Raw genomic sequence first — 11,286 nt, forward strand, 5'->3', positions numbered from 1 at the left:
GGCCGCAGCCTGGACCCCGACTCAGCTCTGCCCCTCGGTGGCAGGGGGGAGGCCGTCTCTGAGGTGACCCTGGGCAGTGGCCGTGGGACCCCCTCCTCCTTGAGTCCTTGAGCTGTGAGCGTCCGCGGAAGTGCCCCTCTGCTTTGATGTGTGACAAGGCCCTGATGTTCTTGACTTTCCCAGAGAAGCAAATAAACCGTGTGAACAGCCCCGCAGTCCTTGGCTTTCACCTGGGCGGGAGGGTGTGGCCAGGCCAGGGGTACGGCCCCACGAGGGCAGCCCGGCCGGGAAAGGGGGCCCCCCGGGAGCTGGCTCCTCCCTCCATCCGCAGTCCCCGGGCCCCCTCGGGCTCACCCTAGGGCCAGGGGCGGGGGTAGGGGGCATCAGTGGGTGCCCACCTGTCCCGGTGCTCCTCTGAGCAGCACCTGGGCAGGTGAGGCCTGGAGGTAAGTGGGACCGGGCGGGGACAGCACTGGTTCTCTGCTAACTTCCCTAACCCGCCCCGCCCACGGCAGCCCCTTGCTGGACTCCCAGCTTTACCCCCAGCTCTGCAGAGAAACCAGTCCCTGGGAAAAGAGCGGGGGGCATGGTGGGGGGACAGTTTACAGTGGCTGCCGCCCCCATTCTGTCTCCCCGGCTGAGCTTGGAAGTTCTCTGCCCTCTCTGTGCCTCAGTTTGCCTCTCCGTACCACGGGCTTCATGAAGCCTGAGAGGGCAGCTGCCCCACCCCGGGGGCAGGATGGTTGTCCCTGTCTCCGCCACTGTCCCGGTGAGCGGGCTGACCCAGTCTCTGCCCTTTGGGGCCACACTTTCCCTGTATAAGCAACAGTGGGGAGTGGATGGGATGAGAGGCTCCAGTTCAAATCCCAGTCCTCCCATTTGATGAAAGAGGACATGGAGGGTCAGAGGGTCCCCAGAGCCAGCCACGAGGCAGTCAGGACAGAGCCCCAGAGCAGGGGATGAAGGTCCCGTTCACAGTGTGTGTGTCCCTCTCCCGTCCCCACTGTGGACTGACCGCTGGGCCGCTGGGTCTACTCCCCAGAGAGGCTGGGCTTCTGCAGTCCTTGACGGAGAATCAGGCAGGACCCCCTGCCCACGCCGAGCCTCGGTGCCCCGTCCATCAGCGGGACCTGGGCTTTGCCCATCCTGCAAACGTTTTCTGGCACTTTTGATGTCCTCATTTGGTCTTTTATGTCGAGGTGGCCGGGGGGACCTTCCCAGCCCTGTAATGTCCCCATCTCAGAGGAGGGAACAGGCTCAGGGAGGCTTAGTGGGGTTTGAATCCAGGCCCGGCAGAACCCCTCATGCCCCCCCCCCGCCGACCAGCAGGCTGGGCCTGCACCCGAAAGGGATCTCCGGGATAGTAGCCCCACAGGATGGGCTGAGCCAGGTGGCACGGGGGGCAGGGGGCTGGACGGGCCCTACTGTGGGACTCTAGGCAGTGACACCCCCTCTCTGGGGTCCTGGAGAGCCTGGCAGCAGCAAGAAAGAGGCCTCTGTGAGTTCTGGCTCCATGGGGCTGGAGGCCCTGGAGATTGAGGGACGGCAGGCCATGGGCGTGCTGCCTGCCCTCCGCCCTGCCTGGGGATCGTCTTTCTCCTTCCTCCTCTGGACTTTGTTTCCCGAGCCCAGGTGGAGCCTGGGAGGAGGGGGTGCACCTGCTTTCCCCTGGCGGGGCCCTGTCCCCTGGCAACCTGTGGGCGGGGCGGCACCTAGCGTCTCTGCGCCTGTCGCCTGTCGGCAGGGTCAGAGCCAAGCTCAGGGGCTGCTGGGAGCCAGGAGCTTGCAGGTGAGGCCCGGGATGTGGCAGGGCGGGGCGGGGGTCCTGCGTGGGGTAGGGGTGGGGCAGGGATCCCGTGGGGCAGGGGGGGGGGGGGCCCGTGGGGGGTGGGGTTTGTTTCCGGCATAGGGGTGCATTGCCAGCTGGTACTCTGTGGGGTCCTCGGGGACACATCCCCCATTCCCCACCCCACCCCCTCCAGTTATGCTCTCAGGGGCTGGGGTGCCTCCCTTGCTCTGCACCCCTGGTGCCTCTGAGGTCTTAGGGGGTCTCTATCCTTCCTGCCTCACCCCCACGTGGGGGAGCAGAGGCTCAGTCCCAGAACCTTGCTGGTGCCTCAGTGTCTGCCCTGGGCTTCCGGCCCCCAAACCCAAGAACCTTGAGCCCCGAGCCTCCAATGAAGGGATCTGATTGCACCCTCCGTGGTCCTGAGAATCCTGCAGGAACAGCCATAAGCACGCGCCAGAAACTTGGGGGCGGAGACCTTGCCTGATGGGCGACCCCCCCATGAGGTCCAGGGTCAGGACACAGGGGTGGTGGGTGGGGCAGGCTTGGCCTGGGAGGGGGTCTGGCTGGGAGCCTGTGGGCCTGGGGCAGACACTCCGTTCAGAGTCCTGGGGTCTCCAGGTGTTGGAGGCTCTGCCCAGGCCCGAGTGCCTGCCCCCCACTTTGCCGTGAGACCTTGCCCTGTGTGAGCCTCCGCACCTCCAAAGGGAGTTTGCTCCAGAGCAGGAGGCAGGTGCGTGGCTCTAGGGGCCATAAACCCCACTCGGGTCTGGTATCAGTGTCCGGCGGGGTGGGGCTGGGGAGCTTCCTGGAAGCGGAGGTGACCGACTGGAACAGAGCCTCAGGCTTCAGGACCTGCCCTTCTGTCCCTACGTGACCTTGGGTGAGCACCTTCCCCTCTCTGGGCCTCAGTTCTCTCTGCTCCCGTCCCAGGGCCCTAAGAGGAGCTGCCTGGGTGCTGGCGTGTGGTGCTCTGTGCAGGCGCAGCTCCGGGAAGGCCGCGCGGGGGCTCTGGAACTGTTGTTACCATTGCCCTGTGAGGAGCCTCTGGGGGCCTCCCTGGGGTTCATCCCACCCAGGCCTCCTTGCTCCTCCGGCCCCGTGTGGGTGCAGCGTCCTCCCAACTCACACACAGGGAGACTGAGGTATTGTATGAGGGGGAGCCTGCCTGAGATCCATGGCGGGTCCAGGGTTTGAATAATGATGATATTAACAACCACCATGAAAGCATTTAGGCGGCACCTACTGTATACTGGGTTCAGGGCACTGGCTGTGCATGGCAGGTCTCAGCACAGAGCCAAGTGCCGCGGGCTCTACCTACAGTCCAGGTGTGGACACTGAGGCCCACGGGGAGCAGAGGGCCTCCCAAGGACGCAAGCCCGAGGGGCCCTGGGGCCTTGAGCCCAAGCCCGAGCCCCCGCCCGAGCCCCACCCCAGAGGCCTTGGTGAGTCACCCGGCAGGAATGGACCAGGAAGAAGCAGCGTCCCCACCTGTGCTCCACCCGACTCCACTAGGAGCCGGACACCCTCCCGGCAGGTGGTTCTTCTGCCCGGAGCTGATGTCCTGTGTGGCGTATAGATCCTGCTGGGTGAACGTTCACTTGCTTACTCGGCAAACACTCCTGCGCCACCCCCTCCCACGCCTGCCCTCCCTGAGGATATCCCGGGCCCGGGCACACTCCTGCCCAGGCCTCAGGGTCAGCATGGGGCTCGGGGCTGGAGGGGAGGCCCTGGGGGGCAGCCAGGTCTGTGGCAGAAACGAGCCCCACGCCCACGTCCTGGGCACCCGGGAGGAGCTGTGTGTGCAGAGACCACGCCTTAAGCAGCAGTCCTGATGAAATCCGTGCTGTGTGCCGGACTCTGGGCTGCAGGGGAAAGGCTCGTCTGGTCCACTAGCGGGAGGGACCCGGGCTGATGGCCTCCAGCGGGAGAAGACGAAACTCGAAGAAGCTTACCCCTTTCAGAGACGTACCCAGCCCTGTGAGTTTCAGGGAGAACACCTCCATGGGGGCTGTGTGCTTGTGGGGCAGGGGCTCCGTCCCCTTGGCTGGGGTTTATGACCCAGGCCTGCTTGTCTCTAACTACTGGTTTTCCAAGTATAGTTTCAGTATTTGATACACACAAAAGCCGATGTGATGCGTGCCAGTTCCAACATCGTTCCCAGGCTGGGTTTCCTGGTGCTTAATGCCACTTCTCCAGCTCGGGGAGGGGCTGCGTTTTCCTTTTTAGAACCACAGCCTTTACAAGCAAGTTGGCCAAGAGACAGCCGATGACAGAGCAGCTCTGACAGAACCGAGGGTGGGCGCAAGGACAGGGCTGCTTGGAGAGCTGGGAACGGCCAGTCTTCTCTCCTCGGCTGCGGAAGGGGATGCCTAACTCGGTGCTGAGCCAGGCTGCAGATAATGTTCAGACAACAGGCTCCAAGGGCACACACTCTGCCTCTGCCCCTCTGCTGGGGCAATCCGGGGATGGGGGGGGGGCTCCCTGGAGGAGGTGTCCTGCAGGCTGCCAGTAAGAAGGCTGTAGAGGAGTAGAAATGAAGCCTTCCAGGCAGAGGGAGTTGTGGGAGGAGGCGGGTCGGATGTGGGGTAGGAAAGCCTGTAAAGTTTGGGGGTTCGTGCGGGGGCCAGACAAACGTCTCGAGAATTGCAGGAGAGGCCGGGAGCCCCAGAGCTTTGAGAGCAGGTGCGTGACCTTGGCGGACAGGGCTCCTGGAGCTGTGCTCAGCAGAACTCCAATGCTGGAAGGGGTGCAGTCCCCCCTGGGGCACTGGATTGGGGTGTGGCCCAGAGGCTCCAGGTCTTCCCGGTCCAGCAGGACAAGGTCCAAGGTGTTCACTAGCCTGTCCCAGCTTTATGGCACGGAGGTGGGGGACTGAGTGGGACTGGACAAAGTGTCCCTCTAAGCAGGGTAGGGGGAGGAACCGGGAGCGGGAGTCCCCGCTACCGAGCACACCTCTCTGAGTCTCAGATTCCCCTGACATCTCTTAGTGAGGGGCAGGCCCTCTGATGAAAACATCACATCAAGAAGAAGCCTCACAGTGTGCGTCTGGAAGAGAGGCAGAGCGTGAGCCCGCAGGGGCCCGGAGAGGCGGCCTGGGGACGGCTTTGGGTTTGGCCATGGCGAGCTGGGCGGGGAGGGCAGTGACAGGAGTGGGGCACCCACAAACATCAGACACTCGGGGGCAGACGGGCGAGTCAGTACAGGAGTGGGATCCAGGTGTGGCTGGATCCAGGAGCTTAAACATTCCCAGTGCCCCAAGCCAGGGTGGGTCAGGGTCCTGTTTTCCACGGTAATTGCCAAGGCTCAGATGAGAATTTCAGGTCTAGGAGAGTTTGGGTCATAGGTCCATCCCTGAGCCAATCACAGAGGCCAGAGGGTAGAGCGCTCTGATTGGCGGGGCCGGCTCATTCACCCATCCCGGAACCAATCACAGAGGCCCCTTGGCCAGGACTTTGCCCCTGAAGGGACTGGAAATCGAGCCTCTCCCCAAGAGAAGTCCTGTCTCCTGACCTGTTGGCCATTGTTCCCTTCTTCTTCCTCAGCGAGCCCGGAGCACCTCCGCCCCTGGGAGCCTCGGGATGCTGAGACCCCAAGGACATGGACCGAGTGACCAGATACCCCATCTTCAGCATTGCTCGCTCACCTCGCCTGGCTGGCTTGGACCCCAGTGGGGACACCAGCTGCACGTTTGAGGTGGTGGATGCGGGGCCAGAGGCCAGCGGCTGGGGCCAGGACAAGCCACAGGCGTGGCCCGCCCACCAAGAGGCCCGGCTGAATGCGGTCAGGACGGGGGCGTCCTCTAGCCCACGCGCCTTCGCTGGCCGGTCATCCCCGTGGACGCTCTGGCGGGAGGGCGACAAGGATGAGGAGGCGAAGGCCTGCCACCTGGACGCCAGGGACACCCAGCCTTGGCGGCCAGGGGACCTGGAGCAGGAACGCTGGGTGGTCATCCAGGGCCAGGCCCTCAGGAAGAGCAGCACGGTGGCCACGCTCCATGGCACCCCTGGCCTCCCGGACCCCGGAAGCCCCCAGCCGCAGCCTGGGCCCCTGGAGCAGAGCGCCGTGGACACGGAGCAGATTGACTTCCTGGCGGCGAGGCAGCAGTTTTTGAGCCTAGAGCAGGCCAGCGCCGGGGGCCCTCTGCACCCTGCAGCTCGAGTGGCCCCTGCTCGTGCTCCACCTGGCGGCGGTCAGGCCCCCAGGGCCTCAAGTGGGCCGCTCCGGGGCAGCTTGTGCGCTGTCCCGCCGCACCATCGGGAGAGGAAGGTGCTCCCGCCAGAGAAGAGGGTCGGGGGCCTTCCGGCTGCATCTGGCGTCCAGGCTGCGCATGACGCAGCCTCCGTGGCCCAGACGGGGTCCCCGCAGCTCTCCAAGGAGACCCCCATCGAGCGGGAGATCCGGCTAGCCCAGGAGCGGGAAGCGGACCTGAGAGAGCAGAGGGGGCTGCGGCGGGCGAGCAGCCAGCAGGAGCTGGTGGAGATCCCCACGCGGCCGCTGCTGCTGACCACGGTGAGCCTGACCGCGGCCCCACGGCGGGAGCGAGGGCGCCCGTCCCTCTACGTGCAGCGGGACTTGGCGCAGGGGACGCGGCGGGAGGAGGACCACCGGCGGCAGGAGGGGCCGGCGGCCACGCAGTCTGGGCTCCGGAGAGCCTTCAGCTCGGACTCCATCCTGGACCTGGCCTCGGCCGGCCGCGCGGCTGACCCCGGCCCGCAGGTGAGGAAGGTGAACCGCATCCCGGCGGACGCCTACCAGCCGTTCCTGCGCGCGGGCAGCCAGGGCGTCCCCGCCGTCCAGGCGCGCGCCCAGCCCCGCGATCTCTCTGCGGACGAGGCCGGGGCTGCGGGCTCCGTCGGGGCCGCGGGGTCTCCGAGGCGACCCTTGGAGGCCCCTGGAGCCCCTCCTGGCACGCAGCACGAGTGCCCACGGCCACCCCAGGGGCGCGGGCGAGCGTTCGGGGGTGTCGTCCGCTGGGAGTATTTCCACCTGAGCCCGCTGCGGTTCCGGGTCCCTGATGTGCCCCTGTGGGCCGAGGGCCAAGGCTGGGAGGCGGGGGGCACCCCAGCGCCGGGGCGGCCAAGGCCCCCGTCGTCGGAGCTGCTGGAGCGGGAGGTGGAGAGCGTCCTGCAGCGCGAGCGAGAGGTGGCGGAGGAGCGGCGCACTGCCCTGTTCCCAGAGGTGTTCTCCCCGCCCCCCGTCCACGACGACGACCAGGACTCCGGGAGCTCCTCCGCGGCCTCGGGTGAGGACGGCGGCGCGGGCAGCTGCGGCTCTGCTCCTGCCCGGGAGGCTGGAGGGCGCGGGTGGGCGCGTCGCGAGGGGCGTGGCGTGGGGAGTCCCGGGGGCGGGTGTCCCGTCCACTCCCCCGGCCCACTCTGCATGCTGGTGGGTGCCGACGCCCTGGACTCCGCCGGAGACGCCAGCTTTGCCTGGGGTCTGGGTTTGTCAGCGTGGATGCGGGTCTCTCGGTGCAGACGGTCTGCGGACGCCGTGCCCTCTGGGTCGCTGTCTGTGTTCGTGGGGCAGAGGGCCTGTCTGTCCACCCAGTGTCTCCTGACCGCTTATTCTGGGCAGTCTGTTCCTTTCCCCGGCTCGCTGTCGCTTTGTCTGTCTGTCGGCTTGCCTGTCTCCTGACCCGGGTCCTTGGCCAGAGACCCTGAGTCTCCCAGGCCTTGTGCCTTCACGGGCCGGGGACCCTCCCTGATGGCTCTTCTTTCCCCACAGGCATCTCGGGCAGCTACGCAGTGTCGGGGACCCACTTCTTCAGCCCCGTGCACCTGCACTCGGGCCTGGTGTGGACCGCAGAGGCCCCCACCGACACGGGTCCAGAGCAGAGGAGGAGGAAGGAGCAGCGGGTGAGTCTCAAGCCCCGGCCAGCCCCCCAGGTCTGGCGGAAGTCTGGCACCCCATTAGGACCACAGGTCGCTTGAGGGAGCCTCAGGTGTGACCTGGGTTGAAGCCGGCCTCCCTCACTGCCCTGTGGGAGGCTGTGCCTCAGTCTCCCGCGCCTGGAAGTGCCGCAGACCCGGTATAATGGGTGTCTCCACACACCCAGGCTTCCACCGCCAGGGGCCGCCTACGCGCGCGGCCCCAGGTCAGTCTGCAGGAGGGGATGAGATGTAGCGGCGCCGCTGTCCTTCCTATGGCCTGTGTCCACGGCAGTGGTCTCAAGGCATCGCCCTCTGAGGGCTGAGGCCATGGCCTCCCTGGGCAGGATCTCTGGCCCGCGGAGAACACCACCAGCTCTAGCCCCCGCCAAGGCTCACAGCCTGGTCCCATAGTCCGGGCTCCAGTCCCAGTCCTGCCGCTTGCTGGCGCCAGACACTGGGCCAACCCTTGCCCCTCTCTGAACCGTGGGCTCCCTGCTGTAAAGTGCACAGGACGGTAAGAAGCCTGGGCACGGGGCCTGGGCACGACGGCTCAGCTGACCGTGACTGTCTTTATCACGATGGCGACGTTTCCAGAGAGAAAAGGGTTGGGAATGGGGCTTCAGGCCATCACTGAGGGGGAGTGCGTGGCACACCACGTTGAGTTTGGGGTGATGGCGGGCACTCGCGGGACCATGCCAACCAGCGGGCTCTGGGGCGGGGTGTGGGGCCAAGGCTGATGCGTGTCCCCTTCCTGCAGTATGCCGGCATCACTGCCTCAGACCGCATCGACTCGGAGGTGAGTGTGCCTCTGGGGACAGGGCCCCTGCCTGGGGCGTGCAGCCCCCCAGCCTTTCTTCTGCACGCGGGTCCTTTGTGGCTGCCTGGGGTGGGCTTTGCTGGGACCTGCTTTGGGGGCCGTGGGCACAGAGCGTGAGCGAGCTCTGCGTGCCACCCCTTTACCCCACAGTGAAGGCTTGGGGTGGGTCGGGCCGGGGACAAAGGCGTGTTCTCTGAGAGAGGGACTCCTCGGAGACAGCCCGTCTGTGGATTTGTGGAATCTGTGTTTGCCCTGGGTCCAGAATGCCAGGACCCAGCAGCTGAGCTGCTGTGGGTCTCAGCGTGGGTTAGCACATTCCCTGGCTCTGTTCCCAGAGGTAGAGGGTCTGAAACGGAGGAGGGGAGTGGGCCTGCTTTGCCCTGCTCTAGATCCCTCCTCCAAGCTGGCAGTGGGGGAAGACTTCTGGGGGTTCGGGATCCCAATGGAGATTCTGTGTCTCCTCTTACAGGTCCTAGAAGCCACGCGGGTGACCCACCACAAGAGTGCCATGGCGAGGTGCTGGGAAGCAGGCATCTATGCCAGCAAGAGCCAGGACTGAGCAGGGGACGGGACACCCTTGCCCACACCCTGCCCCATGGGTGCTGCTGGGACCGTCCCCGGAGCCCCGGCCCCTCAGGATATAGGTCCCTGTTGAAACCCACCACTGGTCAAGCACGGGTCCCAAGCTGCCAGTCCCAAGGGTGGTTGTGTTTTCAGACGGAGGGTTTTCTTTCCTGTTTTTATCATCCTGGAGCAGTTGCTCTGCTTTCTGTATCTAAAGCTGGGGATGAAAGAGGACCTGTGTCCACGGTGCTTCTCAGACTGAACACCCCTGGTCCAGAAGGGGAGGACGGCAGCCCCTGGTGCCGATGTGAGTGTTCCTGCTCGTCCACGGTGGTGGGGCTGGTGAGGAAGGAGACCCGGGTCCTGGCCCCTCGGGAGCTGCGGGTCTGAGGGGGGAGCACCCAATCTGAGGGTCTCTGTGCCACCCACCCCTGAGCCCCAGCCCCGAGGCTTGCCCAGCAAGATGCGGACGTCATGGGGCCCCGTGGGGACGGCCCCGTACCTGGTGGAGAAAAGGGCCGTCTACTCCATACCCCAAATGCCTGGAGCCTGCCCACTGTGGACTGATGCCCGGGTGGGCACCCGGCCTGCCCGACCACCCCAGCCTCAGTGCGTGTCACATGGGTGAGGCCGCCGGTCCCTTGCCTGGCTGGCCCCCCAGCGTCAGCCACGATGCCAGCTGCATGCGCAGCAGGTGTCAGCCTCCCAGTGCCAGGGGATGGTGCAGGGGTGCGGCTCCGGCTCTGTGGTGCGGGGCTCACTCCTGGGACATGGTCATTCTGGGCAAGGCTGTGGATGCCGGGCCCCGGTCCCAGCTCTGCTGCGGCCCTCTGCGTGGCCTTCCCCTCCACACCCAGGGAGAGCAATGGGACCTGGCTCCCAGCTCACTCCCCGCCTCAGCCTCCAGGCCTCTCCCACTACTGCTCTGCTCAGCTGCTGCTGGAAACCGAGGCAGCTGTTTCACGAGATCCAGCTGCAGACGGCCCACGCAGGCGGGCGAGGCGGGCGCGGTGGGCGAGGGCCTGGGGTAGCCGGGTAGGAGCAGGGCTGTGGCGGCCCCCCCAGGGCAGGGCTGGTGGGGGGTGCTGCAGCAGGGCAGAACAGAGACAGGCCGAGAGAAGAGGCACAGCCCCCGTCTGAGGGGCGAGGCAGGGTCTGTGTCCACAGGAATTGCCTGAGCCTTGCAGAGTGCGCCTCGCTGACCAGAGCTTCCTTTGGGACTTCTGCAGCTCTGACCTGGTTCCGAGAACCAGATGTGGGCCCGCCCACCCTCAGGAAGGCAGTTTCAGGGCCTCAAACACAGCCCTGTGATGAGTCTCATGGGCTCCCCCACCATTTCCTGTCATGTCAGAGCACCAGTGCCAGTAAGGCCTGTCCCTCCGTCCCCGAGCTCAGGATGTGAGAGCCTCGCACAGCTGCTGTGACAGATGACCTCTCACACCGATTCTCTCACAGTTCTGGGCTTGGGAGTCCTAAAACCCTGGCGTGGGCAGGGCTAGTGCCCCCTGGGGTCCCAGGAAGACCCGGCTCCTGCCCTTTCCTGGCCCACGCCCCCCCCATCCTCCCCGCCAGCAGCACAGGGTCTGCCCGTCTCTGGGACCCCTGTACTCTGCCCCCCTCTCGTGAGAATCTGGTGAGGACGCCGGCCTCCATGGGAACCCAAGGTCACCCTCACCTCGGGGCAGTGACAAAGTCCCCTCTGCCGCAGGAGGTGGCATATCCCAGGACCAGGATGGGGATGTCTATGGGACTGTTATTCTGCACACTACACAGTCTCCTGGTCCCCCTCTTCAGCTAACCTTCTTTTACCTCTGCTCAGGGCTGCCCGGGACTGTTGCACAGGTCGTGTACACGGCACCCAGCTGAGGTGCAGAAGGTCTGGGCTCCCCTGTGACCCCTTCTTTCACCCCTCCCAATCCTGCCACACTTCTTTGCATGTGGGTCGTGTCCCCGAGGGGCATATTCATGAGTCATCTGGGTTGGAAGACACCCCCCCACCACCACCATTGTCCCAGGATTGAGACCGTCCCATGATGGGACCAGCTCTTGTGGTCTCAGTAGACCGTCCTCGGAGCCCAGAATGTTTCCAGCCCTGTGGCCTGTGAAGGTTCCCCCAAAACACAGAGTGACTGCAGCACAGTGACGTCCTCCCCCAACTTTGTCTTCCTCTGTCTCTCTCCCCCACACACACTCCTCTCCGTCCTTGATCCCTGCTCTGTCTGGTGGGTGCTGCAGCAACCCTCAGA

General features: G+C 65.5%; 1 protein-coding gene across 1 annotated transcript; it reads left to right on the top strand.

The window, feature by feature from the left end:
- The first annotated feature begins 5,108 nt into the window (after nucleotides 1-5,108).
- Nucleotides 5,109-9,037, top strand: MISP (mitotic spindle positioning). Its single transcript, XM_032847004.1, has 4 exons — nucleotides 5,109-7,031; nucleotides 7,514-7,644; nucleotides 8,417-8,455; nucleotides 8,946-9,037. The coding sequence occupies exons 1-4, from the start codon at nucleotides 5,387-5,389 to the stop codon at nucleotides 9,033-9,035; spliced, it is 1,905 nt and encodes a 634-aa protein (XP_032702895.1). The 5' UTR covers nucleotides 5,109-5,386; the 3' UTR covers nucleotides 9,036-9,037.
- Nucleotides 9,038-11,286: the final 2,249 nt, after the last annotated feature.

Source organism: Lontra canadensis, unplaced genomic scaffold, assembly GCF_010015895.1.
Source record: "Lontra canadensis isolate GAN:19392208 unplaced genomic scaffold, GSC_riverotter_1.0 scaffold184, whole genome shotgun sequence".
In the NCBI taxonomy this organism is placed as follows: Eukaryota; Metazoa; Chordata; class Mammalia; order Carnivora; family Mustelidae; genus Lontra; species Lontra canadensis.

Bases quoted from the DNA above. Each gene is read 5' to 3' on its own strand.
- MISP (XM_032847004.1), top strand. From the start codon at position 5,387: ATGGACCGAGTGACCAGATACCCCATCTTCAGCATTGCTCGCTCACCT. The intron at 7,032-7,513 runs GTGAGGACGGCG...CTTTCCCCACAG, and splicing joins GAGCTCCTCCGCGGCCTCGG to GCATCTCGGGCAGCTACGCA. The intron at 7,645-8,416 runs GTGAGTCTCAAG...CCCTTCCTGCAG, and splicing joins GGAGGAGGAAGGAGCAGCGG to TATGCCGGCATCACTGCCTC.